A 26,413-nucleotide genomic window follows, 5' to 3' on the forward strand; every position below is an offset into this window, starting at 1 on the left:
ACATGTCATTCCTTCAATGGCACACATGCAAAAAAATGGTGTTGTCTCCAATCAAAAGATAGCATCCAAAACAAGGAGGACATGGAAAACATTAGAGGCTAAAATGAATCCTAGATGAGTTGCAGCACCCTTTCTGACAGTAGATTCTGCTTTCCAGAGGAGCTGGGATATCTCCAGCCTTCGTTTCACAACATACAAGGCAAATACGCATTTGGGAAATTATATGAGTCGTATAATCTCTTAGACTTGGCGATGGAAACCTGTTTGTGTGGAGTCTGTGCTTCTGGGGAACACGTTGCTGAAAGGTTTCTGGGGGCTGGGGTTGAGCTTAGCTTTGTTAAACACCAGGGTGGTTTACAAAACTCTGAATATCATCAGATCCTTCGCTAAATTGTCTCACCCGGCATTTGTCTATTTTTTTCACCAATTACCATGGTTTTTCAATGAGCTTCCCTCACACACAATACCCCAGATTGGTTTAAAATCAAAATTATTTGCTTCATGAACAAAAAGCAAAGACTGATAATTTATTTTCCTGCTCTTTCTAAACTCCAGATTCACATTTTGTTTTCTCATCATTACACTGATACCATTCCAAATCAAAATAAATACACATGCAGTAAGCAGCACCTACTCATCAATTCAGAATGGTGTTAAGGCATTTCGTATGATGTGCATTTTAATATAATCGAAAAATACCTCCAGAGCCACTTTAACAAATGTAAAAGGAATGTGGTTTCATTTACAGGCTTAATAACACTTTTTAAACATGTTACTGGAAAAAACTATTTTAACACTCCTAAAATGTGTAGATGGAAGTAAAGAAATACAGAAAATTGCAATGAGATGTTTGCAGTTCTTCACTTCTGTTGAAACATAATACATACAGTACTGTGCAAAAGTTTTAGCCAGGTGTGAAAAATGCTGTAAAGTAAGAATGCTTTCAAAAATAGACGTTAATAGATTATATTTATCAATTAACTAAATGCAAAGTGAGTGAAGAGAAGAAAAATCAACATCAAATCCATATTTGGTGTGACCACCCTTTGCCTTCAAAACAGCATCAATTCTTCTAGGTACACTTGCACACAGTTTGTGAAGGAACTCGGCAGGTAGGTTGGCCCAAACATCTTGGAGAACTAACCACAGTTCTTCTGTGGATTTAGGCAGCCTCAGTTGCTTCTCTCTCTTCATGTAATCCCAGACAGACTCAAGGATGTTGAGATCAGGGCTCTGTGGGGACCATACCATCACTTCCAGGACTCCTTGTTCTTCTTTACACTGAAGATAGTTCTTAATGACTGTCACTGTATGTTTGGGGTTGTTGTTGTTTGGGGGGAGGGTGTTTTCTCCAGTAATCAGTAATTGCCTACAAAATCCCTGACTTTGTGCAAGTGTACCTAGAAGAATTGATGCTGTTTTGATGGCAAAGGGTGTTCACACCAAATATGGATTAAATGTAGATTTTTCTTCTGTTCACTTACTTTGTATTTAGTTAATTGATAAACATAATCCATTAACATGTCTATTTTTGAGAGCATTCTTACATTACAGCATTTTTTCACACCTGCCTAAAACTTTTGCACAGTACTGTATACTGGAACGGAAGATCTGTTTATAAGCAGAATCCTACAATTATAATTATTTTTTTTCAGTTCAGCATTCTGACGGCATATTCGTATGTGGATCCTATTTGAAGGTATACATATCTGTATATATAAATTCCAGTGTTAATCAAAGTGGTCTGGGTAATTACAATTACTTATTAATGGATCCAGAATCTAAATTTATGGAAGGAACTGGTCCATACTGACAAACTACAACCACCAAAGAAACTACTATATGATTTCATCTGTCTCCTATCCTCAGAAGATTAACATCGGTCTAAACATTTAAAATGTGGTCTGTGAGGCTGTAAACAAAACACTGGAAAATTCTAACTTTTAAAATTGCTGTGGGATCCTGGGCATTTAATTTGCAATTACTCTATCTTTTGTAGTACAATTTTGCCGATCTCCCTTTTGGGTGTAAAGGGAAGCTCATGACTCACTGGTCATCAGAGAGGCAAAGAAACACCAGTGGTAGCTGGGGCCTCAAAGCTGGGCCGGCGCTTTCATCACATAGACCCCACCAACCACCCCACCCTCACCTCAGCCCCTAGCAGCCGTGTGTATAGGAAACCTTGCAGAGCTCTTTGAGACTTGGGATTTGCCATCTTGGCCAGTGATTTCTGAATGTTAAGCTGCTGACCGCCTCACATTCTCGACCCCCGTTCCTGAAGAATCTGCAGAAGATCGGAAAAGCAAAATGTAATACAAAAGGTTTATACTTTTTTTTTTTTAATTAACAAAATGTGGAATCAGTTATTTGGTGTTTTTAATCACAGCCTATTTGGAATGGCTCAACTCGGCTACATCTCCGAGTTGCATGGGGAACGTGAAGTCAAAATGCTTTAGATGTCATTTTATTTTCCTATATTTTAAGCTAACCATCTAATCCCTCAGACAAGACTTCTTTAGAATTTTAGGAAGAACATACCCACTTACCCTAACAGCACTAGGGCAATTACATACCATCCCTTGGAATATACTAGGCAAATCAGCCATTTATGACTAGGGCACTGGTGCTTCTTTGCACTATCATTTATTTATTATGTATTTATTTATTAGCACAGCCCTTACTCAATAGAGGTATCATAGTGTATCTTTTATGTTTCAGGTTTAGCAGGGAGAAGACCAAATGGCTGGAACCCACTGAGAAGAGTCTCAGTGCAGCCATTAAAGCATACCAGTATGGTGGCAGTTCATGAGAGCGGGGCGCTTACCTTGGCTTTCTCGCTGGGCTCAATGACAATGCCATTGGTGGAGTTGTTGAGCTCTCGAGAGACGACACACAGGAACTCAGCCTGGTCCTCGTTACCATAATTATAGGAGGAGCCGATGCTGATGAGCTGATGGGGACAATGTCTTAGAATTAGCTTACAAAAACAACCCAAACACTCATACACTGTGGTCACAGGACAAAATAATTCCTTGTAGTAATCAATGACCATGGAAGTTCTCTCACTCTCTCAAAAGAAATGGAGGAAGTCATAAAAACAATATAAATGTGCCTAAATATAAAGCAATTCCATCCTTAACATCCTTTACAACAAACACATTATACTGGGAAGCAGAATGTGCATATTAAGTAACCCCAGTGCTTCTGGGACAGTTCCAACATTAATCCTGACAATAAACTTGTTTGAAAACTGTTCAGCTTGGCCCTACCTGCTCAAACTTCCATCCATCAGACATAGTGGAGACCATCTGAGTAAGTTCTTCTTCTTGGCATTGAAGTACCCGATACACATGCTTTACTGGACCCTGGGACAAACACAGACAGAGCATATTAAATGTATACTTCAGCTGACAGCGTGCCTCCTTCTGAGAGGTAAGGGAGGTAACTTCCACAAATGAGGACTGTATAGGTCTACAGATTACACAGATCTTATGAGTATGATACACGCCTCTCTCAAAACAGTTGCATACAAGCACTGTATAAACATACACAAACATAATGATAAAACCAGAACATTAGGAACCTTGTGTGATTCCCTTTCAGATGCAGATCCAGTTTAATGAATACATTTTATTTAAAATATCCCTTTTCTTCATTTCTTTACAAAAGTACACAATGAAGCAAAAGGACAACAGTGCATTTCTGGGTTACTCCTCTCATTGTAACTATTAAGTTGAATATGTCACTGGGCACATTAACTGACAACTGATAGCTTTACGATACAGAAATAATACATTTTCATATAAGTCCCAAACAACAAGGTTCACAATTTGATTTCCTAGGACTAGCTGTGCTGAAGGAATCTCTCATCAGTGGAGGGGCTGAATAATAAAGAATAAATCAACAAATGTCTGTGGTATTCAAGGTGAGAGCAAGATTTTGACCTTGTAATTCAATATGTTTAGCTAGTGTGAGCTAGTTTATTATGTCTGTGTTTTTGTAGATTTTTTTAAAATGTAGGATCTAAATTGCATAGTGAATTGTATGCTTATCATCATTTTCTAGTTCATGCAGACTAGTTTTCAGTCACGGTCGATCGGTTTGCCTTTTCCCTGCTTCCCACTGGCATCGTTTTTTTACAAATAACCTAGATTACAGCAGGCATAACTGCAGCACTAGACACAAAAGTTCTTTGTTCACACTAAGAGCAAACAAGTGCTCTGTGTTCACTACTAAGCCGTTCACATTTTTATAATTGACAATTAATCAAATGTTTAGATAACACGGCCCCAAACAATGACCCAAAAACAGGCAGTTTACTACATGTAATTAACTTCCCTCTTCTTCTAATCATATCCCTACCTGTGACGTTCTGTTTTCATTGTCCCGTATCCTCTCCTTGACCAATCGTACAAGCGAGGCAATGTTGTAAAACTCGGCTTCTTCCAAGACCCCTGTGGAAAACAGAGAGTTGTTGTTGTCTGTCAATAACAGATCCACACAACCGCTCAATTAGCATTTAAAACACAGCATCACAAGATTCACACAGACCAGGGGCTAGACCGAATCAAAACTTTGACCTACCCACAAACTGCAAGGTACAAATCTGTGCCCTATCATGGTTTAATTTATGGTTAGGAGCCACTTTATACTATTTATCAATTTAAAACGCGATCGGGTACAACTTTGTGGTTTATGTCGAAGTTTTGATTTGGTCTAGCCCCAGTTTTCATGGCGTAATCCAAATAATTACACATTAGTTGGACTGCTTGCCATGAGACAAAATAGCCAAAGGAATGAAGGTTATTTTGATTCTTGATTGGTAAATACTTGGTGCACAGTACCCTTAAGTTTTTCAGAAGGGACATTGTGTTATGAAAAGCTTGACGTTCAACAGTCTCACTGAATCTGACAGATCAGCCTCCCTGTTTCCAATACTTACAAATACCACAGCTTGTACATTTGAACGGCTCTATCAGCCCTTCGGGTTGGAGGGTTTTCAAAAATATATCACGAGACAATCCCACATGTTTGCTAGAACTGTTATTTTCCACACTGTTAACATTCTGACAGGTTTTTAAGCTTTTTAGTTTACTTTTGTGCCAAATCTGTCAGAAGTCTGTTTAGGATGTTGAAATGTAGCAAACATATATATATATATATATATATATATATATATATATATATGTTTCATTGGTTATATGAATTCTGGAGCATACATTTTTATTATTTATTCTATTATTATTTATTTCTTATCCAAGACATGGGCTTAGAATGTTTTCACTGTGTTTTCATTCACCAAGTCAGTTAGAAAGTGCGTCAAACTCATTTTGGACCACAGAATCTTGCTTTTGGGGCTTTTCTTTGCAGAGTATCATGACTTACTGATACACAACCTGTGTGCATCTGCCTCTGCTGTCATCCACACACGATGGTCACATTGAACAGAACACTTGCATAAAAAGCCCTGAAGTGCGCTCAACTTCATGGCAAACCGAGTTGTCATGGCAGCTTTCATATTTCAAAAGTTACAGAATTTTTAAGTGGTATCAAATTGACTGCAACACCTTGCATATTAAACACAACCTGGGATGCGGATCTTAAAAATCGCGGCTGTAGAACACCTTGATTCAATGGCATGGCCTGAAAAAACTTTGCCCCATCTTGAGACAGGTAGCAGCCTGAAAGACATACTGCCTGCTTTAATAAAAAATGTGAACAAACCAAAGACATTGTATCAAACACTTGAAGTTAAAAGCAATGTTGTATAATACTATATATTGGAACCATATCTGGGCTAAAAAATCCAAAAGCCTGCCTTTGAAAGCATGAATCAGTACGGGAACGGTCCGTGGTTGTGAAGAGAAGGATAGTTCTGCATCCCTACCTTCTTCCGCCAGGTCTTTGTTGATGATCAGCTTGCCGTGCCGTAAGTAGTTCAAAATAGGGCCGAAATAGGTGGGGTCTCTGTCAATCAGATAGGCACCCGTCTCATCCTACAACATAAGTGATTCAATATTAAGAAGAGAAGATCATATGAAGTAATACATAGTGGGGTCTGTTATGCATCACAAATAGAGACACAAAATAACAACAAATAGAAACCCAAAAGATCACTGTGTTTGTTACACAGATGTATTTGTTTTCCTTGTTAATTAAATGAAATGGGCAACGGATGAGATTTTCTGGTCAAACCGGCAAGAGCAGTGACCAGTAGACCAAAAATTGGCTATAGTTTCAGCAGCATCTATAGTTTCATTGTAGCCTTCCCCAAAAAGCATATGGAAAGAATTAAAAGGCCAATAAAAGTGTTTATGCTAACAAACAAGGTATAATTTATATTAAGGATGTGTATTAAAACATTATAAAAAGGATATTTCTGTCCTAAAAAGTGTTTAAAGACAAGGACTTGAATGAATGTCATACACACACAGGTTGAAAGAACAGAATCTCTGCAGTCCTGAACAAAGTAGTCTGGTTGGATTTAACTCAAGAATTAAAAATCTTCAAGGTTACAAAAAGAGACAAAACAAGGCTACTTCAAGCTCAACAGTGAAAGGACGTGGAAGTTATATTAAGAGATGTGTGAGATGTGTGTGTGTGCTCCTGTTGATGCTGACACTCTGGGCTCCTTTATGAAATGGGAGAATAAACTTCTGGGAAACATTATTGACCAACAATCTAATGAGCAAAATGTTAACATTCACATTCAGATGGTACCATTAATTAGTTGCTTATAAAACCATAAAACCAGTTTAGAAAACTCCAGAACTGTAAGACAGGTCAAGCAGCTTGCCTGCCTTTAATTACTTAAGGGGCTGAAGTACTGTCTGCAAGGAGACGTCTGACTGACTGGCATGAGAATTCAGTTGTCACCTCAGTGAGGACCACCACAGCACTATACATCTTCTTTTAGTTTTTCGTTAAGACATTAGTTGAGGTTTTCTTTGTGTATTGCCTTTTTACTTATGTGCAAGTGTGTTTATTTATTAAATAAATTATTACATGTTAAAATCTGACACATTTGGCCTTTTCCGTACCAGGGTTGGAGAACTGGAGAAATAAAAATGGTGCCTATGGTAGGTGTGGTTTCCACATAATTAAGTACTTAATTTATTTAAAAACTTACATTGCATATGAAACATCCATGCCCAATACTTCTGAATGAGCGCATGGTCTAAATGCATAGTACATCTGAGCAGAGTTTATAATAAATTTATTAGAGGATTATGGGGTTAGGCCTGATCCAAACCCTGAATTATTTGCAAACACATTGGGCTAGGGATGAGAAGAGCTGGTACTTCTTTATGACGGACTTTTAAAACTATTAGAAAGAATATCAGAAATTTAAAAATCACCTGTTTAGACTTTGAATGTATTGCTTTTATATATTATAGTTAAATATAAATCAATGTGGTGAGGGTGGTGGGGGAGTGGACATTTTATGGAATAAATAAAGAACTTAATTTGTGTATCATGACCTAATTCCAACTTTTAAGTCACAATTGTTTCCCTAAACCCTTTGTGTATTTATTTGGGTTGCAGTCTTTTTCACTTTTTGCTGTCAAGATCATCCCACAACATTTCAGTTGACATACACTCAAGGCAATGAGACCCATGCAGCAAGTATCCTATCTTCCCATTTAGTATGTGTGTGTCATTATTATGGTGAAAAACAAACCCTTTACCTGCATGTTGAAGAATTTGGGGATAATCATCATTTCACTGCTTGCTTGCTTACAAAGTTACAATCACAGATTAAATGCATGTGCCTGGTTTTGGAAGGTGTCTTCCCTTGCACACACACAAGTAAACAAAATTAGGAAGATTGGAGGTTAGACCTATTGATATTATGTCATATTGTACTTGTATCCGTTTCCAGTCTTCTTGATGGAAAGTATAGGCAATCCTAAATATAAGGAGAAACAAGTGAGCAGAATGTCGAATCATCTATAGGGTTTCAGTGACTTGAGAGAAGGTTTTGACCGGTCACTTGTTGTCTTACCATGTCTTGTGTCAGCGACCCTGTCATTGTGATACACTGAGTGAGAAGCGGATTGGCATCGCTGTCCTGTGAACGGTAACCTGAGACAGATCCGATTCAAAGCCACGCCGGGAGCTCCGAAAACACCCACCTTGTCAGAGTCGAGATCTGGGTCCTCCTGACACAAGCGGCAGAGGAAAGATTTGGGCTCCCTGCACAAAGTCTGCTTGGTGGTGACGAAGTAGGTGCCCCCCACGTTAAGACGAACCCATTTGGACCCGGGCTTCTCCGAGCGGTCCGCCGGGGAGCTGGGGTGGCTCTTGAATGGGAATCCGAAGCCGGAGCGGGCAGAGACCCCGGGGCTGGTCAGTCCGCTCCGTGTGGGGATCATGAGCGACGGGGAGGCGAGTCGGACAGACCCGCGGATCTCCCGGGGCTCCGTGTGCTCTATGGTCCCGGTACTGCTGGGCTCCACAATGTGTAGCTCTGCCATATTTCTTCTCTACACACAGGATATCAATTACTGTATTTCCAGGGAAAACCAAGAGCCCTAATTTCAGGATTCCCTCTCACGCAGCGCTGCGGCAGGCAACCACTTTTTTTATTTTACACATGAGCGTTTTTACGAGATGACAAATAAGCAGATGTACTATTTTTGCATGACTATGTTTTCTATATATAAAAAAAGAAGGTCTGCCTTTATTTAATAAAACTGAAAAAAATTCAGGAGGCAGGACTTCCGGGTCGCAGTAATTTATTTCAAAGCAAAATAATCTATAAATGTGCCTTAAATACAATATATATACACTTTGACGTATTTCTGTGCAAGAGGGGGTATAATATAATTAACTACTGTAAGATCAACCACACCTGACGTATCCTGTTTGAAATAAACATGTTTAATGACAACTATGCAGTGGTCATGACTTCCGGGTCAATATATATATATATATATATATATATATATATATATATATATATATATATATATATATATATATATATATATATATATAATTACATGTTATTATTAAAAAGCAACCGAAAAACGAAAGTGCCATTACTTACCTTTAGTTTTATATACAAACAATGTAACTGGTGCATGGAACATAATTGTATATGATATGATAAAATATATACTTATGAAAATCAATGGACATACTTCAGCGCCATCTTTGTTGTGGCACATGTAATTAACTCTTTATTTTCTAAAATGTACATCGTTAAAAAGTTTTTTTTTTTTTTAATATGGGGTTGTGTCCTAAAATTTTGTACAAGATTTTTTGTATTTACAACTTTACAATCAATTAGCTACATGTTTGTGTACCGCTTTGTCAATTTGGGGCGTGTTCCTTAAGAAAAATATCTTAACATTTTTCACAAATTGATATTCACACTAATAATGTGATTTGTAATTCGCCATATAGTGGTTCTGCAGCTTGACTCTCACTGCACTGGAAGCTGCAGATCCTGATCCACAGATGCGCGGAATTGCTTCTCCCAGAAGATCAGTGCAGACCTGCGCTACTCTGGTCCGTTCTTGAAGCGCAGATTAGCGCAGCTCTGCACAGATCTGCAGAATCCCGCCCGTCGCATTGGTGGAGCAGCGCAGATGCGCGCAGAACTGCGGAAAACCGCGCAACACAAACGCGCCCGTTACGCCATTAGAAAGCGACCACTAAGAAAAAAAGAAACACCGGTTTGTGACGAAATTTCCGTTTCCGATCAGCCATTATCCAGCGGCAGTATCCGTGGAAGGTGAGTCTTTATTCTTTGCTATTCTTGATCAAGACAAACGTTTGATTTTGCAAATGTTATACGCAAGTGACTTTTAAGAATTTTTTTATTTTATTGTAAGGGTTTATTTTTCAGAGTGCACTCTGTTTTAAAGCTGGAAAACGCATTTCCATTCTGACCTTGTGCAAAAAGAATGACAGGGGACATTCAATGAAACGTAATTCTGAACAACTTTCCAGCTTTGTCTTCCCACTGAGGTGCAGTATTTGAATGTGCCTTTTCAAAACGCACACGGTTCTTTGCGTACAATCTGTGCTTGTTCAGTACGGCAAAGTCTTAGTTCTGGCTAGATGTCTGGTTATTACTCTTATTATTAGTCTATGTATATAGCATCCTTAAAAACGTAATGCAGAGCTTTTAAAAAAATAGATGGTGCACGTTCACATTACTTTCGGTAACATACTGAAATATTGCACATGGTCATTCATCAAGTCTATTTCTCTTGTCTGTGTATCTAATTAAGATAATTTTGAAGTACCTGATTATGCTAGTTAGTTGTATACGCAAGTATATTGGCATCCTTACATTTTATATTTTAACTGTCTGTAACCTCAGGAAGCATAACAATGTGCCCCTGACCTTTGCTTTGGCTTTGAACTTAAACCATTAAGTCCTCAAAAAAATAAAGCATCTATAATATATTCATTGTTTCACTGTCTATGGTTTTCCTAAAAAAAGAGTATACTTTAACTTAAAATCATAATAGATTGTATACAGGAAATGTATGCAATATAGACTTCGTTTTAGTGAAAGGGAAACCTTAATAGACACACATCTGTGTACGAGTTACTTATGTGAGCAACAAGTTCAAGATCTTACAGAGAAGGACGAACATGTTCACTCCATTCTGTCTTGGAAAGCAAACTAAGATGTTTATTTACTAGATTTCAAATCAAAGTCAAATTGTCAAATTTCCCCTAAGTTCAATGTGAAAGTGCTACAATACAAATGACAACATATCCAGTTGCAATTGTGAAGCCTTCAACACTATAAAAACTAAGTGCAAATATTTGACTAATGGTACAAAATGCTCACTCACATTTAATTGATTGATTGAAATTGTTTTATCATAATTAGTGTTGTGGAGCAGGTAATGTGAATCTGATATTACCTACCTGTGTTTTCCAAACTGTTGGCCATTGACTCTTACATTGTCGGTATTTGCATTTCTGTTTTGAATAAGTGGAATGCTTAAAAAAAAATTCTAATACAGATGTAATACTATTCATTATTTTTAAAATGCCATATTCAACTTTAATGCATATTCATCAAGATGAGACCTGGCATGGCAATTGATAGAGGTGTGGTGTGCAAGTCTCAAGCATTCCTATTATTAAAAATAGAAATATATATATATTAGGATATGTACCAAATGACATGCAAAATAGTTAACTTTTTGCAATTAAATACATTTTAGATGCAAATGAACATTTTACCCCAAGTTTGGATGCAAGTCCGCAGGTGTCATGCTACGATTTTTCCCTTTTTTTGTTTCAGCCTGAACGATGTCTGGCCGCAGGGTTGCGCTGAAAGCCGTCGACTGGATGGCGTTCGCCGAGAGGGTTCCACCCAACCAGAAGGCGATGTTCAATGCGCTGAAGACCCGCAGTGACGCTGTAGCTGCGAGGTCAGTCAGCCGATTGCAGAATTGTCCATTTGATTTCGTCTTATGGTGAAGGGAGGTAGTTGGTAATAAACTGTGGGGCTCAAGTCAGAAGATCATTCATTTGCAATATATATATTGCAACGATATGGCATATGGTTTTAGACTGTATATTTTTTACCTTGTTGCTGGAAGTGAGATGTTCCCCTCCAAGGTTTATTTCCTTGTTTTGTGTTCTAAATTACTATTCTACCACAGATTATCGTCTTTATGTTAAACTGTGGTTTTAAATGCTATTTTCTGGGTTTATGTAGGCTAACTTCTCTGCCGGAGCAACCTGCCTCCATTGACTGGAGTCATTATAAGTCTGCTGTGGCCAAGGCAGGGATGGTGGATGAGTTTGAAAAGAAGGTAAATCTAAACCAGTCGGTTGCCCATATAATTTAAAAATCATGTCTTGTAGAAACTGTCAATGTTTAGCTTTAATTTATTAATCAGAAAATGTATTACTTTTGCAAAAGCTTTGATGAGTAGTTTCATTTATTATTTTTATAGTCATATTTGTGTGAAACTTGTCAATGCCAAGCTGCTGCTTCCATAATGTCAGCTTGCATTTTTGCAAAGGCTGTGTCTTCACATTATTATAATATTTCTGTGTTCCTTTTTAACATTTGCTTTATTTTGAAAACTAAAATAATTGATAAACACATCTACTGTTGTCAACACTCTATTCAAGGGTAGGGGCTATTCAGTCTGATTGCAGCTAAGAAGCATTTGCTTTGTTTGATTTTTGACTCGCTTTATTAATTTGAATAAGTTTGTTTTATATTTGTATAACACTTTTTCCAACGCCAAATTTCGGTGATTAACCGTTAGCTATGTTCAGTACTAAGAATGCATATCCAGTGTCTACAGTGAGTTTCCAAAATAATGGAGACTGCTTGATCAGTATTACATTATACAGGGTTATATCAATGTTATCAATCCAGTTATATTTCCAAAGCAATGCAGGACCAGTAGGGCTCATGTCACAAAGTGCAATACCATATACGTAGATACCGTAACTACAATTATCGTGGTGCAGCTCAACTGGAACAGTCACTATACCGTAGTGTGTTTAAACCATGGTCAACTGTAAAACCAGTAGACCACCCATCCCTAGGTGTAATACTGCAAATGTCGTAAATAGTGTGTGAAGAAATTAGGCAGACTAAGGTTGTTTCATTTTTATTTTTATTTTTTGTATTTCTTTAGTTTTCTGCTCTGAAGGTCCCGGAGCCTGTGGACACACAAACCTCCAAGATTAATGCTCAGGAAGAGGAGGCTGTAAGTAGTTTTGAAAAGTGGACTATGTATTCCTATATAGATGTGGTCCATTTTTAATTTGCCCAAGCAGAATAAACCCACTTGAAAACTGTAATTCGAAGTTACGTCTCCTGTCATAAAAGAATAAACAACATCAGTGGCACAATAGCTCTAGTCCTGGAGAGATCCAGGGCTTCAAGGCATGAACTTAATGTTAACATGTTTACCTGTTTACCACTTTAAATAAATCGGTCTCCATTTTCTGTTTTCACTTCTGTTATTTTCAGAATAAAAGCGCTCTTGCGTACATCCAGGCCTCCAAAGCTCGCATCGCTCAGTATGAGAAGGAGGTAAGTGAACTCATCCATTGTGGCACATTGGAAGGGGGTCGGGCTTCCAGTTTGTGTACTGATCTTACTCACTGCTCTTGCACACAGCTGGAGAAGTTCAAGAACATGATTCCTTTCGACCAGATGACCATCCAAGATCTCAACGAAACCTTTCCAGAAACCAAACTGGACAAGGAGAAGCACCCATACTGGCCAAACAAGCCCATTTCTGAGTTGTAAATGTTCAAGGAGCATATACCATCAGGAAGGATTTTGTTTCTAATTTCCAGATGTAACTGTTTCAAAATAAATGTTATTGTACAGACCTAAAACTGTTTGTTTTCACTGTGCCGTAAAACTGAAACTTCAAAATTGTTTCCTTGAATAAAAATATGCATTACCTGTTTAGTAACATGGAGGAGGTCATTATTCCAAATGGTACACAACATTTAATACCCATAATTTAACTGAAGTGGCAGAAATGGATAATGGCCGCTTTCTTACCCATTTGTCGAGTGGTGATGCTTGTCTTATCTAGTGTTCAGAGGGCAGAGGTAGGGGAAGTTTTGGGGACTAGTGTTCATAACAGGTTATCTGAAATACATCTTACACCCCAGTAAGTGTAAGTGATGGTGGAAGTGTTATCGTGTGGAGCCTTTGCCACTCTATCTAAATGTGTACAACAGGTTCGTTGCACCAGTGCTGTGTGTTAAATCTGTATATCAGGGAGATTTATATTTTTTTTTAACAAAAGGCTTTACTGAGTTAGACATGGTCATTTTTAATGGAGATTAAACTCCACAATTCGTTTATAAATAAACATGGATCTTTCTGTGCTGTAGCCGATTTTTGTGGATTTCATGTAGTTTCTCAATTGTTGGTTTTAGTAAGTAGTTCTTGGTGTACCCAGTAGGTGGCGGTATAGCGCACACAGCCTTCGAAATTGAAACCCATGAACAGTAAACCAGTGTGATACGGTTCTCGGATGTTACCTTAAATAAATAATGAAATCAAATAAAGTGGTATAAAACCAGTTAAGGGTAATATATATAATCTGCCTTTATCCCAGACTACTTTAGTTATTTCATAATTAAATAGTACTTTTGAAGTCATTGTGGAATATAACATTTTGCCCAGTCAGTTTTCCAATGTCCTAATCGGCAATGCTTATTTTACACTATTTGCTACATTGCAGTAAGCAGGTACATTGGACAGTATAGTTGACGTTGTTCCAGGATTATAACGTATCCGAAACTCAATGAATTACTACTGTGGACTGTAGTATCGCATCGCATGTGTACCTGAGGCAGCGGCATTCATTCGACCAGATTCAACGCGCTGCATCAATAGGACAATTACTCAAAATCATGGTTTTAAACACCTCAGTGAGGTCTCTGACTAGACTCGTAGCTTGTCGCGGGAAGTTTCCTTCTACGTGAGGACTACGATGTTTGAAATTATTCTGAACACTTTTGATATTAACAGAGTTTTCCATTGGTTGCAATGTTAACGGATGAAAGATGATGGACAAAAGGAAATACATGACTTTGTGTGGAAAGGATACAAAGGGAAACTATTTGCAAGAGAATGGCCGTCTGATTCGCTGTTCGCTAAATACAACGGAGCGTCTTCAAAAGCTTTTTGTTTGATTTAATTGTATTGTGCGTAACCGGTAACAGTAAGAAATGATGTCAGTTGTACCTTAGTGTGGCAACACTGTAATTAACAGAGTTGAATGTATGGAAGAAATATATCCAACTGTAGAGTTACTGAAGGGTCTGATTCAACTTATATTTTAGTTCCGAAAAGTATATTTTTGAGCTCTAAAATGTGCCTGCCTAACCTTAGACTTAAGGTAAAATAATCACAGTATCGTGTCAGCACTCAGCAGTTGTCTCTGATGTGTCATCTTTTACGTGTTAAATTCCTCCAGGCTTTAACACACATCTATAGCTACAGACAGACTGGATATGAATGGATGGACAAGCACTTTGTGGCAATGACAGCATGTCAGTAAGCGTTTGGACAGGGACAGACGCAGTGAAGAGTCCGGGAATGCCAGACTAAAGAAATACATACATAAATAACACTTTTAAGTTTTTTTTGCTGGACATTTTCAAATGGTTCACAGGAAAGGTCCACAAGACATCCTCTGTCAGGCTCTGTACATTTTGTTGAAAACGTCGAAGAGCAATCCTGGTGTTCCAGCCAGGGGAGAGTCCAGTTAGGAGGGGGCATGTTGTTGTGTGAGGGCTAGATTGGACACGAATCTTTGAAGGATGGTTAGAAACTTTAATTCTCTGCCTGTAGTCTTTGCAAAATGCTAACTCCTGTTTAGGCCCAGGACATCAGGATGGAGATGTGTGTCTGGGCCATATTCCTGGCAGCTGTAGTGATGCCTACAAAGTCCCGGTCCAGAACTGACGTTGGGGTTTCCAACACTGTGGATGTTGATGCAACAAAGGGGGATAAACCTGATCGCCCAGGAGAGCCTTGGAAGATGAGCTATGGGGGAATCATGGACCAAAGAGAACTGATGGAGGATTCGGGGGATGCTGTAGGATTGTTGAAAGGACAGTTCCTTTTTGGCAGGACCAGAGAGACCCAGAAGGGGTCTATTGTGGAGCTTCAAGGACCCCGACAGACCCGCAGTGTCCCAGGTAGTACGTCTGAGAGTGTGTCACTCACACTAGAGATGCCCTCAGCCCTTCCATGTCCGCAGCGCTGTGCATGTAACCGTACAGTAGTCAACTGCTCCGGAGCCGGACTGAGAGAGGTCCCTGGAGCAGACACCTGCCCCCAGCACATTCAGATGCTGTAAGTGACATTAGCTGTTTTTTTGTTATGAAATTTGAAAGGTGCACAATTATGCTGACTTGACTATAATACAAACTATTAGACTACAACAGGGGTTCTCAAACGTTTTGGTTGATGGACCCTTTTTTTTAAATGCAATGTTAATCATGGACCCCCAACTGAGAAACTGACTGACAAAAGTATATCAAATGTAAACACATACTGTTAATAATGCTTTATATTGATAGACAGTTTATGTATTTATTTGTTTTATTTGTCACTTAAACTTAAAGGCATTTGTGACAATATGTTCCTGCTGGTTTTGGGAAAGTCAACTGCACATGTGTTTTTATTGAGCACATGAAAGGGATGAACTCCACTCTGCAAAACATTACCTTGGTAACCAATTACACTTTTTGTATTTAAAAGTAATCCTTCTCCTACTGAGGCATTTAAGTCAAAGCTGTACCTAGACAGGAGTGCAGTGGAAAAGAGAAGGCTGGAATGGCAGGGAGGGTTATTAGGCCTCATCACCGTGGAGACTGCCTTTACAATTGCTCTGCTGTATGGCACCCCCCCCCCCCCACCAGCTCCAAAACTGTGTTTGAATTAAATTTCCCATCCCATCTCCCATCTTTATGTCTCATTCATGACTGCCACACAACATATTTGGAACAACTTTTCTAAGGTTTACCCTCGACTTGACTTCATTCTGTCAACCAAGACAATTTTCTCTAGGCTGAATCAGAGTTCAAGCACATTTAAAATAATGAATCGATAAATAAGTAGTATAATGAACAATATTTATGCAGGCAATTGAAGGGTGAGAGTATTTTCCGTTACCGCTGTGTATCCTTTTACACCTTTATCCCTGTATCCTTTTGTGTAAGGTATCAACCACCAAATGAATAACCCCAAAAAACTTTCTGGCCTATTTGATTTCAGTCAGTATCTTCACACAGTGATTTTTATTTGCCACTGGTGTAATAATTGCACAGCTTCTGCTGCATTTGGCCATGAGAACCTTGCAATATTGTGAAGATTGTTGAAAATTAAATTCAGTTGCTGATATATATCTGAATAAGTTGAAACTATGGATAATCTATAACATTTCTTTGGAAGTCAGATAATCCATATTTATACCTACTGGGACATTAATGTCACTTAGTAAGAGTTCTATCTTAACATATAAACATAACATATTGTACGGCATCCAGCTGTTAATGTCAGTCAATATTTAGCTTGGACTGCTGAGATAGCTTGGACTGCCTTCAGGACACTACAGATGTACAGATCTGATAGTCAGGTTGAGATGCTCTCTCTGTCAAAGATGCTGGACTAATGCAAATTACAAGTAAAAAACAAATGAAAAACAAAAAACAGGTGCTTTGACTGAAACAAGGTCTGGAGAGAGGCATTTCTCTAACAGCTATAAAGTCAGACAGAAAGCACTGCTCCCTGCACCAACCTGCCATCCTACTGAAAAATAAATATTGGACAAACATCTGGAATAAGCAATTGCCAGGCAGGTAAATGTTTCCATGTAGTCAGAGCATAAGAATGCCAAAATGATAGTGCTTGATATAATTTACCTCCCACTGGTGTCTGTACATCGTTAATGTGTAACATATTAGGGAGTATTTAGGCAGCTGTAAGGGAGCCCTGATTTATTACGTTAAAAAGAGATGGAACAGCATTCTTGTTATATGTCTTGGCAACACTATAAGACTATATCAGTCTTTTGATATATAGTAAGATCAATACAATCAGATTTCCAATGGTAAGGTTATTTAGCAATAACTAGAAACCAGCATTTTATAGTAGTTCAGACTTTGTGGTCTGCTGCACCCTAAATTAACTACAGGGCTGGAATGCTGTCTTGTGGGAGAAGTCGGACTGCCTGATTACCACTATGAGATGGGATGGTATGCCATTCTCTCACTGGTTGATCAATCACCTAGTCAGAGACATGGGATGCCTCCTGCTCCGGAAAGGCCAGCGCTTTCATTTTTTGTTTTACTCAGTTCTTTTCTAAGTTAATTCTGTGATTGGGTCTCTATTGGGCCTGTGAGTGTTAATTTGGATTGTATTTTTTGTTTGACTTGCGAACGCTTGTCTGTAGGAGATGGAGTTGGATTGTTTTCTTTACAAGTCGTCGTCGTCGTCCCCCCTCCTTCAGCTAATGGCTAATTATGTGCAGTACAGCCCACTTTCCCTGCCACACGGTGCTTTGGGATCAGCCTGTATTTATTATGTTTAATTGTTAAATGTCTTTCTGCTTTAGTTAGTGAGGATTTTTTTTTTGTGTGATCTCAGTCAAGAACATACCATAATAATGTTCCCAATTAATATATGTGTGCATATATGAATTCAGATAATATTTACTTTGGAGTTGGTGTGATTTGGTATCTCTTTGCTTTTGGAGAAAATTATTTTGTTGGGGGAGTTGGGCTTTTTGTGTGTGTGTTTTTATTATTTAAACAACAATATTTATATATTGCCTGTTCAACTCCCACTAACTTAGCTGGCAGTTGTGGTGAGAAAGTGGGAGCAGCTCGGTAAACTAGGCTATTTGTCTTAGATTGCAGTTTGCAGTCTAATCTAGCCTGAGTTAGCAGGGTGTGGAGGGAATCTACTAATTCTCTCATATATAGACCTTTTACCAAGTTCTCAAAATGATGACTAATGTGTTGCTGAACTCACCAGTTGCCACATAGGGATATTAGAGGTTTCAAACCAGAGGAAGCCATTTTACCAACTTTTCTCAGTTTATTATTCATATAAAATCGATCAAAGAATCCCCAGGTGTTTCTTAGAAGATTTTAGTGAAATGTATTAAGAAACTTGGGTGGGTAGTTTGTTTCTGACATCTTTCACATCTAGAAAATAAATGCTTGCTCTTGTCAGTCCTAAATTCTCTATGCTTAATTTACCCATGACTCAGTGGGTCTTCATATTGCTTTTTTGTGGACGAGCTTCCAGCTTTTAAAGTTTCCAAAACTTCCTTCAAATCCCTTCTTAATTTCTTCTCTCTGGGACTATAGTTCCATTCAGTTTACTGTAACCTGCCTGTGAACAGGAGTTTACTTTGGTAACATCATAACTCAACTCATAGCGCAAGTTACATAGACTAGAAGGGTATGTAACAATCAATGAAATATTAGGGAAAGGCAGATTTACAGAGTACTCTTTTATAAGACTCTGTCCAATAATGATATGATGACAGTGATTTTAGCCTCTGTGTTTTACATTTTAGTCTATGCCTTCATTTCAGGGACCTGTCTAGGAATAGAATAATAGAACTGAAGCCTGACTTTCTGGCTGGCTTTAAAGACCTCAGCAAAGTGTAAGTATACTTTTTATATATGTTGAAAACCAAGGAGAGTTTCAATTCAAATTCAGGGATTGTTTTCCCTAATCACTAATAAAGGGGCATTAAACAATTTTGTCAAATCTGTTGCCGCTAATGACCATTTATTGTCCCTGCAGTAAAGTATGTCCATTATTGCAACTAGTTTGGTTGTGATTAGTTTGAATTACAGGATCATTTCAATTTCCTATAGCTGGGAACATTTCTATACTGAATTTTGCTTGTTATTCTGTTGCAGAAAGCTTGGATCCAACAGTTACCACTGTGACTGCTCCCTGGCCTGGCTGAAGGAATGGGTAGTAGAGGGCTCTGTCACAGTGCTGGACCGAGAGGAAATGAAGTGTAGCCTGCCTGCCAGTGTCGCTGGCATGCCGATCACTGCATTGGACTCCACTACCATGCACTGTGGTGAGTATTTCTCAATGGATACCATTTTAAATTGGCATGTCTTTTTAAATTGTATTGTATTATTATTTATCCTATATTTAACCTGGTAGGTAGAAAAAAACTAAAACATTCCACATACATAAATCCTTTGTTATAAAAAAAAAAAACCAAGACATTATTTCCAACATAAACAATTATCTTGGGATAAAGTCAACATTTTAAAAACACTATCCTTACAACTTAGAAAATATGGTGAAGCAAAAATCAGATGCGTCAGGGATATATGCAGGTTTATGTTTCAGTAGTTAATTAGCGGAGCATATTGTCCCATTATATCGAATAACGGGAAAATGCAGACCATTCACCCTACTCCTTTTATACCGTAGACATATTTTGTTTCCCAAACGTCAAGAAACAACAGGTGATACTAGTATTAGAGAGGACTTTAACTCCAGGTGTCTGCTGGTGTGTGTTGTTCCCCACAGCTGGCAGTTATGTGTCCTGCGTGCCGAACCCCACCACCCTGCAGGATGCTGTCCTGTTGTACTCCCACCTGGTCCCCGATGTGCAAACAGAAGGCTCCTGTAATGACCTGTGTCACCAGCACAGGCAGTCTCACTACAGCCTGGGCCCTGGGCATAGCTGCCTGTGTGGCTCCCTGGTCCCCTGGCCTTCTCCCCACGCTCAGGCCTGCAGAACAGTCTGCTCCAACGCTGTGAAAACCACAGTGTGTGGGCGCACTATTATCCACACAGTCTCCCCTGTTCTGGTGAGTCATAATCCCCAAACCGAGAGTTTTCAACTTTATTGTAGTTTGGAAGTAACATTTTTATGAATACCTAATTTTAATTAAAAGAATAGGTGTTAAAGTAATTAACTAGTCAGTGTACTCTCCTGTAATTCGTCAAGTGAAAAACAAGTGAAAAAAATGTTATTATGCCAAAATTATTACAATTAAACATAAATTGTACTAAACATTGTGTGTACTTTTACAATTAATGACTTTTGTATGGAATCGTATTTGAAATAAAATATACAGGTACAAAGTCACAATTGCATTGGCTTTTGCAGATTCAAAATGTTACCAACAGAAAGTCATACAGAAAGTAATTGACAATTACGTTTCTGAAATAAAACTATATCTATATATTTTTTTTATGTTCATATCTTTTTTGTTTTCTTATATCAAAGTGAGTGCCACAGTGTATTTGTGTGTCCAAGTGAGCCTGGTACTGTCAGTTACGTACTACTACAGTGGGTACCAGCCAGTACCAGCACTTCTGCTCCCGTGGGAGTTTGGAGATGGTTCCTATGTTTTTATTTTAAAATGCAGATGTCAATGGGGCAGGTGCGCCTGGAATGCCCCCCGGTGGCGGGCATGGGACCCAACTTGAAACTGTGGGTCCAACACCAGAGAGAAACTGAGCTGTCTACAGTGTGGGGTGTGCAGGACAAAGCAGGCAGGAAAACCATAGGTAAGAAACCAACGTCTTGAGGTATTACTATATAGCTATAAAATATGCTGTTTGACTAATATACAACACAAATGAATGCTTTCATTTTCTTTAAACGAGGAACTATTTCATACCATTCAACATTTATTTGTAGTAATACTTAAGTCATTATTTCATTGTCTTATAAATGTCTACTCACCCAGCCTGTTTCCACATTCAATTAAGAGATATTGAAGTCATTATTGAAATTACAAAAACTATAATGTACCAAATTTGACTAATTTTGGGATATGCACAATGCCTCTCAAACCAGTAGTAAATTACAGGTGGGGAGATCTGATACCTTTCCATAGAACTCTATAAACATAATACTTCATTTGAAAAGTGTGAAATAATGATTTGAAACACCCATTCTTTAGCTCATTTCATGATAGTTCAACCAGTAGAAATACAGCAGTGATCTTAGCAGTGGAAATTGACTGGATATATGAAACTCACAGCAAAATAAAAACTTGACTAAAATATGTATCTGGATGGAAATAAATAAAATCCTTTGCCACATAACACTGATCATTAAATTAAAAGCTTACAGGACAATGTAAAATTACCTTTTAAACTTTTAACTTTTAACAAATGTACCTTTTGAACTTTAAACAAATTGGTCTTAAAGAAACCTAAAAGACTTACCTGAAATATTTGAAGCTGAATAATAATGTTGAAAACTTTTTATTGTTATGAAAATATGGGTCTGAACCATATCAAAACTTTAACTTGCTGCCTATCTCAAATTAAAAACACCATACAGTTCTTATTAGCAGATTTACATTAGGTAGGAGGAAGAATCCTTGATCATCCAAAAAGCCAAATATTTTCAAATTTCAAATGTTGCAGTTGGTGGACTTTTTCCTTTTGAAAAATTCCTTTTGAATCTGTGAATCAATACTACTGAATGTAGAGAAAATAAACATCTGTAATAAATCATATATTTGTCTTATTGCATTGTTAGGCATTTTACATTCTGGTATCATTGTTTTTCATTCTATGTTCTTTTTCTATGCTAAACCTTTAGTTAAATGTATTGTTGTTTCTTTATTTTTATTTTTAAAGACATATTGAAATAGGGATGATTGCTTCTGTTTTCTTTTTGCTTGCTATTAATCCCTTTCCCGTTTTACTGAAAGCACAAGGTCTGTTGTCAAGGATATTTCTGATTTGAACAAGGATAACATTTCTTTATCATTACCAAGCCTCTCCTGTCTCTTAGCAACACAGCCCTGTTTCCCTAACCTTTAATAGATTTGTTTTCTGATGACATTAACAGCTGCCTGACCTCTCAAGCCAGATGATAATTATGAAGGAAAATACTGTTGTTGTTGATGGCAGTTCAGCGGTTTATTTAAGTGTGCTTAGTGAATACAGGTGCATTCCTAGCATATTAATGATTAATGGTATGACCCACCAAAAAAAGCACTCTGCAGGGTAGATGCCTCGTTACACCAAAGTTCTTGTTTGTTGATGCTTACTTATATTATTATACACAGTTGATTACAGAATCTATTAAATTAAATAGTCAATATTAAATATACTCTCTACTAAAACTATAAGTATTATATTATATATATAACTATACATAAATATCTCAAATACACTTGTGTAAATTTTGAATTTGTAACATGTATTATGCCTTGATTTGCACTTTATTATTGCACTTTGTATTGCGCTCATATTTTGTAAGTAGCCCTGGTTTGCTAAGAAATAAATATTATTATTATTATTATTATTATTATTATTATTATTATTATTATTATTATTATTATTATTATTATTATTAATAATAATAATAATAATAATAATAATACATTTATGAGACATGTTACAGAAACCTGTAATGTGTGCAATTTATTTTATACCATCTTTCCATTGTTGTAAATTTCCACCACCTTTCAATGCCTTGAAAGCAAGAAAGCAGAACATCAGGGGCTGAAACTGGTCTGAACTATATTTAAAATGTACTTTTTAGTTTGGAGTGCGTGAAATTAGTTCCAAACTGCAATAAAACAGCAGCATATTGGCCGATTCCAGTTGGCAGTGCAGGTTGTTCCCTTTAAGGCACACAAACCTTTTAACTATACACAAAAAGCACCGTGCACATACCCTTCATATTGGACTAGGTTGCCTAAGCTATAACATTTGCACAAGAAAAGCTGTGCTCCCATTGTCCCCTGACTCTGGCCCAAAAGGTCCCCCCACCCCCCAGAAAAACAGTGTTAAAAAACAAACAAAACAAAACAAAAAACATGAACAAGAACAACAGTTTAACTGCCTATTCAGTGATGTATTTATGGCATGTAAATGAGAAGGAGAAAAAGGATTGTGTGACGTCTGTAGATGTGAAACAAGCAAGAAGGAAAATACCAAAGTGCCAGTGACTTTGGGGAAGAAGGGATCCAAAAGCAGGCCTCCCTGGAGCTCATAGGTCACAGAGGGGAGAATGAAAGAAAGGAGGGAGGGAGAGGCGGGGGGAGAAATAAAAGAAGCAGGGAGAGAGACAATGACCGACAGAGTGGGATGACTGGGGCACAGAGTGAGGACAGGGGAGGGAATGGGAAAGGTTTTGCTGAAGCCAGAAAGTAGATCAGGAACACAGAGAAGGAGAAATGGAGCAAGAGGTACTGAGGGTTGAGATTAGCTGGTAAACAATATGAAGAAGACTCATAGTGATGCAGAAAGGAACTGGATGGACTGGACTTTAAACTACTGGACTTCTTCCTTAGTTAATGAAGAGCAGAGATGATATGGGAATAAAGCAGTTACAACCAGTTGCTTTTAAGACAATGCTGATTGAAACTAATGAAGTCTCTCTGAATTCAGCAACTGTTTTTTGATTGTTTAAAAAAAAATTAATCTGTATTCGGTGTCTGTGATGAAACATGGAGAGGGATGGTATTCTGAGAATAGAATGCCTTTAAGCAAGACCTGAGACAAACGTAAAGGACCTGAACAAGGAATTGGCTCAACTCTGATGTAAACAAAAATGCCAGGTCTGTTGAGTGCATTGGAAATAACTAACAGGAGAGATCTTACACTCATCTATAAAGACCAACTGGTTTGAGACAGTGTCTTATTTTTAATACTGAAGAAACACTTGAAAATATCTTACTTTTTTGGAAAGCGTGGGCAAGAAACTTAGGAACGTACCAACATGAAGACCATTTAGAGAAGAAACATTTGTTTTTCTGAAACTCTGGAGTATCTATTTTCTATTGGTGACTTAATACCCTTTCAGCATGACTGCTACTTGTTCTATTCTTTAATAGGTGAACATTGCTTCCAATAGCTAGAAGCAAATGCAAGGGCACATCAAGGGCAGTTGCAGTATTGGAGTAATTAGGATTGCCAATGACTGGTTTGCTTTCCAGTAACTATAGTAAACTGTAAGATTTAAATATTAAGCCTCATGGACCAACAATGAAACCTGACAGTGCTTTATTAATTCAAGATGAAGGAAAAGCTATGAAGCCGGATTGTTGATACATTTTAATTTTACACACCGCTTTTTAAATGTTTTTTTGTGCTGTGTCTGTGTCGGAGATCTGACGCATCTTCCCAATGGCCTTGAAGAAATGACTGTGGCAAAGCCCCTTCATTTCTTCTGGATTCTGACTGTGTTCGCTCAAATCACCGGTGGTGAGGTTAACTATACATTTTTCTATATCACCTGAGGAAAAGTATGGGGGGCTATTTTTCATCCTTGGGTGTTGAGATTGTGTTCAGTGTTGATATTATTTAACCCAGCCCTTTCTAGAAATAGTAAAAATATTTTAGATAAGCTTAACATACAGATTTTAGGATTTCTCTACATTCTCTATATAATTTTTTTCTCTGTATCTATTAATGTAATACTCCATGTTGTTGTTGATGACATTACAGCTTAAAATAAGTAATTGGGTTCACAGAGTTCAGGAAGAACAATAATAATATATAAAAAACAAATATAATGAGATAATATAATTTTATATATAATGAGAGTAAACAGACATCACTATTGCGTTTTTCTACACAGTGAAATCTCACTGACTGGATTTTAAAATCTACAAACAGATGCTACTGATCAATCAAGTCCTTAGTGTTTGAATGTCTGAGTTATTTTTATTTGAATGAGTTTAATTGGGATCATTTCCTGCATCCTCATGCTTGTATTCGGCAAAATGTCATATTTTATTTTATTTTTTCCCAATTGGATTTTCAGTAGTATTTGCAAAATTGTCTAGTGCCAGCTGCCATAGTAACAAGATGCCAGCCCTGTCAAGAGGGATTCAAGGGCCAGCTGTCAGTAGTTGCTAGGCAGCCTGTTGTAACACCCCAAAACTTTTATTTTTGTTTCATGTTATTTTTTAAACAAAAGACCTTCCTTGTAAGTGTTTGAGTTTGTGAAGAGGCTACAATTTTACTTTAAAATAGTGGAAATATTGGAAATATTACAAAAAGTGGAAGAATCAGAATAGCTAATGCTTTTGGATGGAAATATATTAACTCTAAAGAAATTCTCACTGAACAAATTCTCTAGAATGTGAACCAGAAAATGTAAGCAGTTAAGATCAGGAGAGGCCAGTGCAGCACTTTAAACATCTCTTATTGTAATTTACTATTCTCTGTTTTAGTTTAGATTTAGTCCAGGTGTATTTTTGGGCAGTATTAATGCAGAACAACAAAACAATCCATCTATATTTTACTATTGACCTTAAACAACATTTTGACAATGTCTTGCCAGGTTTTTTTCTCACATACTGAAATAATCAAATACATTTTCATTCAATAATATATATTTATAGTCTTTATAGTCTGGAATTTTCCTCACCCCACCAAATGCTTCTGGGCTGCACTTCTACCTGTTATAATATCTTCTCATTACAGCTTCTTTTCATATTTTCCTTTTTGTACTCATATTTTTGTGAATGTTTTGTGTTTTTATCAACCACAGAATATTGTATGTGTATGTATATGTGTATATGTCATCATCAGCCTATATTGACCCACTGCTGGATGAAAGCTTCCCCAAGATATTTCCATTTACTTCAATAATAAATAATAGTTGGTATTCTATTCAATAATATTTGGTAATTCAAACAGTATTATCAGACATTAGGCTGCTTGGGTGGTATTGGAGACAAAGTTAAATTGAGTACAGTAACATTAAAACCAATCAGTATGTAATTAATCTGATGTTGGTGATTGCTTACAACAGCTCATGTATAACCTTTCCAAGTATATAACTCAAAACCAGCAAACAAAATAGTAGCATATATGATGTGATGTGTGTGCGTGTGTGTTTATTGGCAGCTGTTGATTCTCTTCATTAAACAATTACTCTATTTCCTATGTTCCCAA

The 26,413-nt window shown here is 37.5% G+C and overlaps 3 protein-coding genes across 4 annotated transcripts in view; 2 read left to right on the top strand and 1 right to left on the bottom strand.

The window, feature by feature from the left end:
• Window positions 1-1,539: 1,539 nt before the first annotated feature.
• Window positions 1,540-8,700, bottom strand: kctd2 (potassium channel tetramerization domain containing 2). Its single transcript, XM_066704854.1, has 6 exons — window positions 8,136-8,700; window positions 5,888-5,996; window positions 4,363-4,454; window positions 3,270-3,365; window positions 2,825-2,950; window positions 1,540-2,284 (listed from the first exon to the last, which is right to left on the bottom strand). The coding sequence occupies exons 1-6, from the start codon at window positions 8,475-8,477 to the stop codon at window positions 2,255-2,257; spliced, it is 795 nt and encodes a 264-aa protein (XP_066560951.1). The 5' UTR covers window positions 8,478-8,700; the 3' UTR covers window positions 1,540-2,254.
• A 939-nt stretch (window positions 8,701-9,639) lies between these two features.
• atp5pd (ATP synthase peripheral stalk subunit d) lies at window positions 9,640-13,430 on the top strand. 2 transcript variants are annotated; one of them, XM_066704855.1, is made up of 6 exons: window positions 9,640-9,742; window positions 11,279-11,408; window positions 11,699-11,795; window positions 12,639-12,710; window positions 12,977-13,039; window positions 13,127-13,430. In XM_066704855.1, the coding sequence occupies exons 2-6, from the start codon at window positions 11,287-11,289 to the stop codon at window positions 13,256-13,258; spliced, it is 486 nt and encodes a 161-aa protein (XP_066560952.1). In that variant the 5' UTR covers window positions 9,640-9,742; window positions 11,279-11,286; the 3' UTR covers window positions 13,259-13,430. The 2 variants fall into 2 exon arrangements, with proteins under 2 accessions (XP_066560952.1, XP_066560953.1); XM_066704856.1 differs by lacking the exon at window positions 9,640-9,742 and adding an exon at window positions 9,957-9,978.
• Window positions 13,431-23,631: 10,201 nt separating this feature from the next.
• The window catches only part of pkd1b (polycystic kidney disease 1b), a 40,665-nt gene continuing 37,883 nt past the window's right edge, over window positions 23,632-26,413 (top strand). The window contains exon 1 of the mRNA XM_066702967.1: window positions 23,632-24,712. Within this exon, the coding sequence (XP_066559064.1) occupies window positions 24,649-24,712 (64 nt within the window). The 5' untranslated portion in view covers window positions 23,632-24,648. The remainder of the gene's footprint in view (window positions 24,713-26,413) is intronic.

This window comes from Amia ocellicauda, chromosome 5 (genome assembly GCF_036373705.1).
Source record: "Amia ocellicauda isolate fAmiCal2 chromosome 5, fAmiCal2.hap1, whole genome shotgun sequence".
NCBI classification, from domain to species: domain Eukaryota; kingdom Metazoa; phylum Chordata; class Actinopteri; order Amiiformes; family Amiidae; genus Amia; species Amia ocellicauda.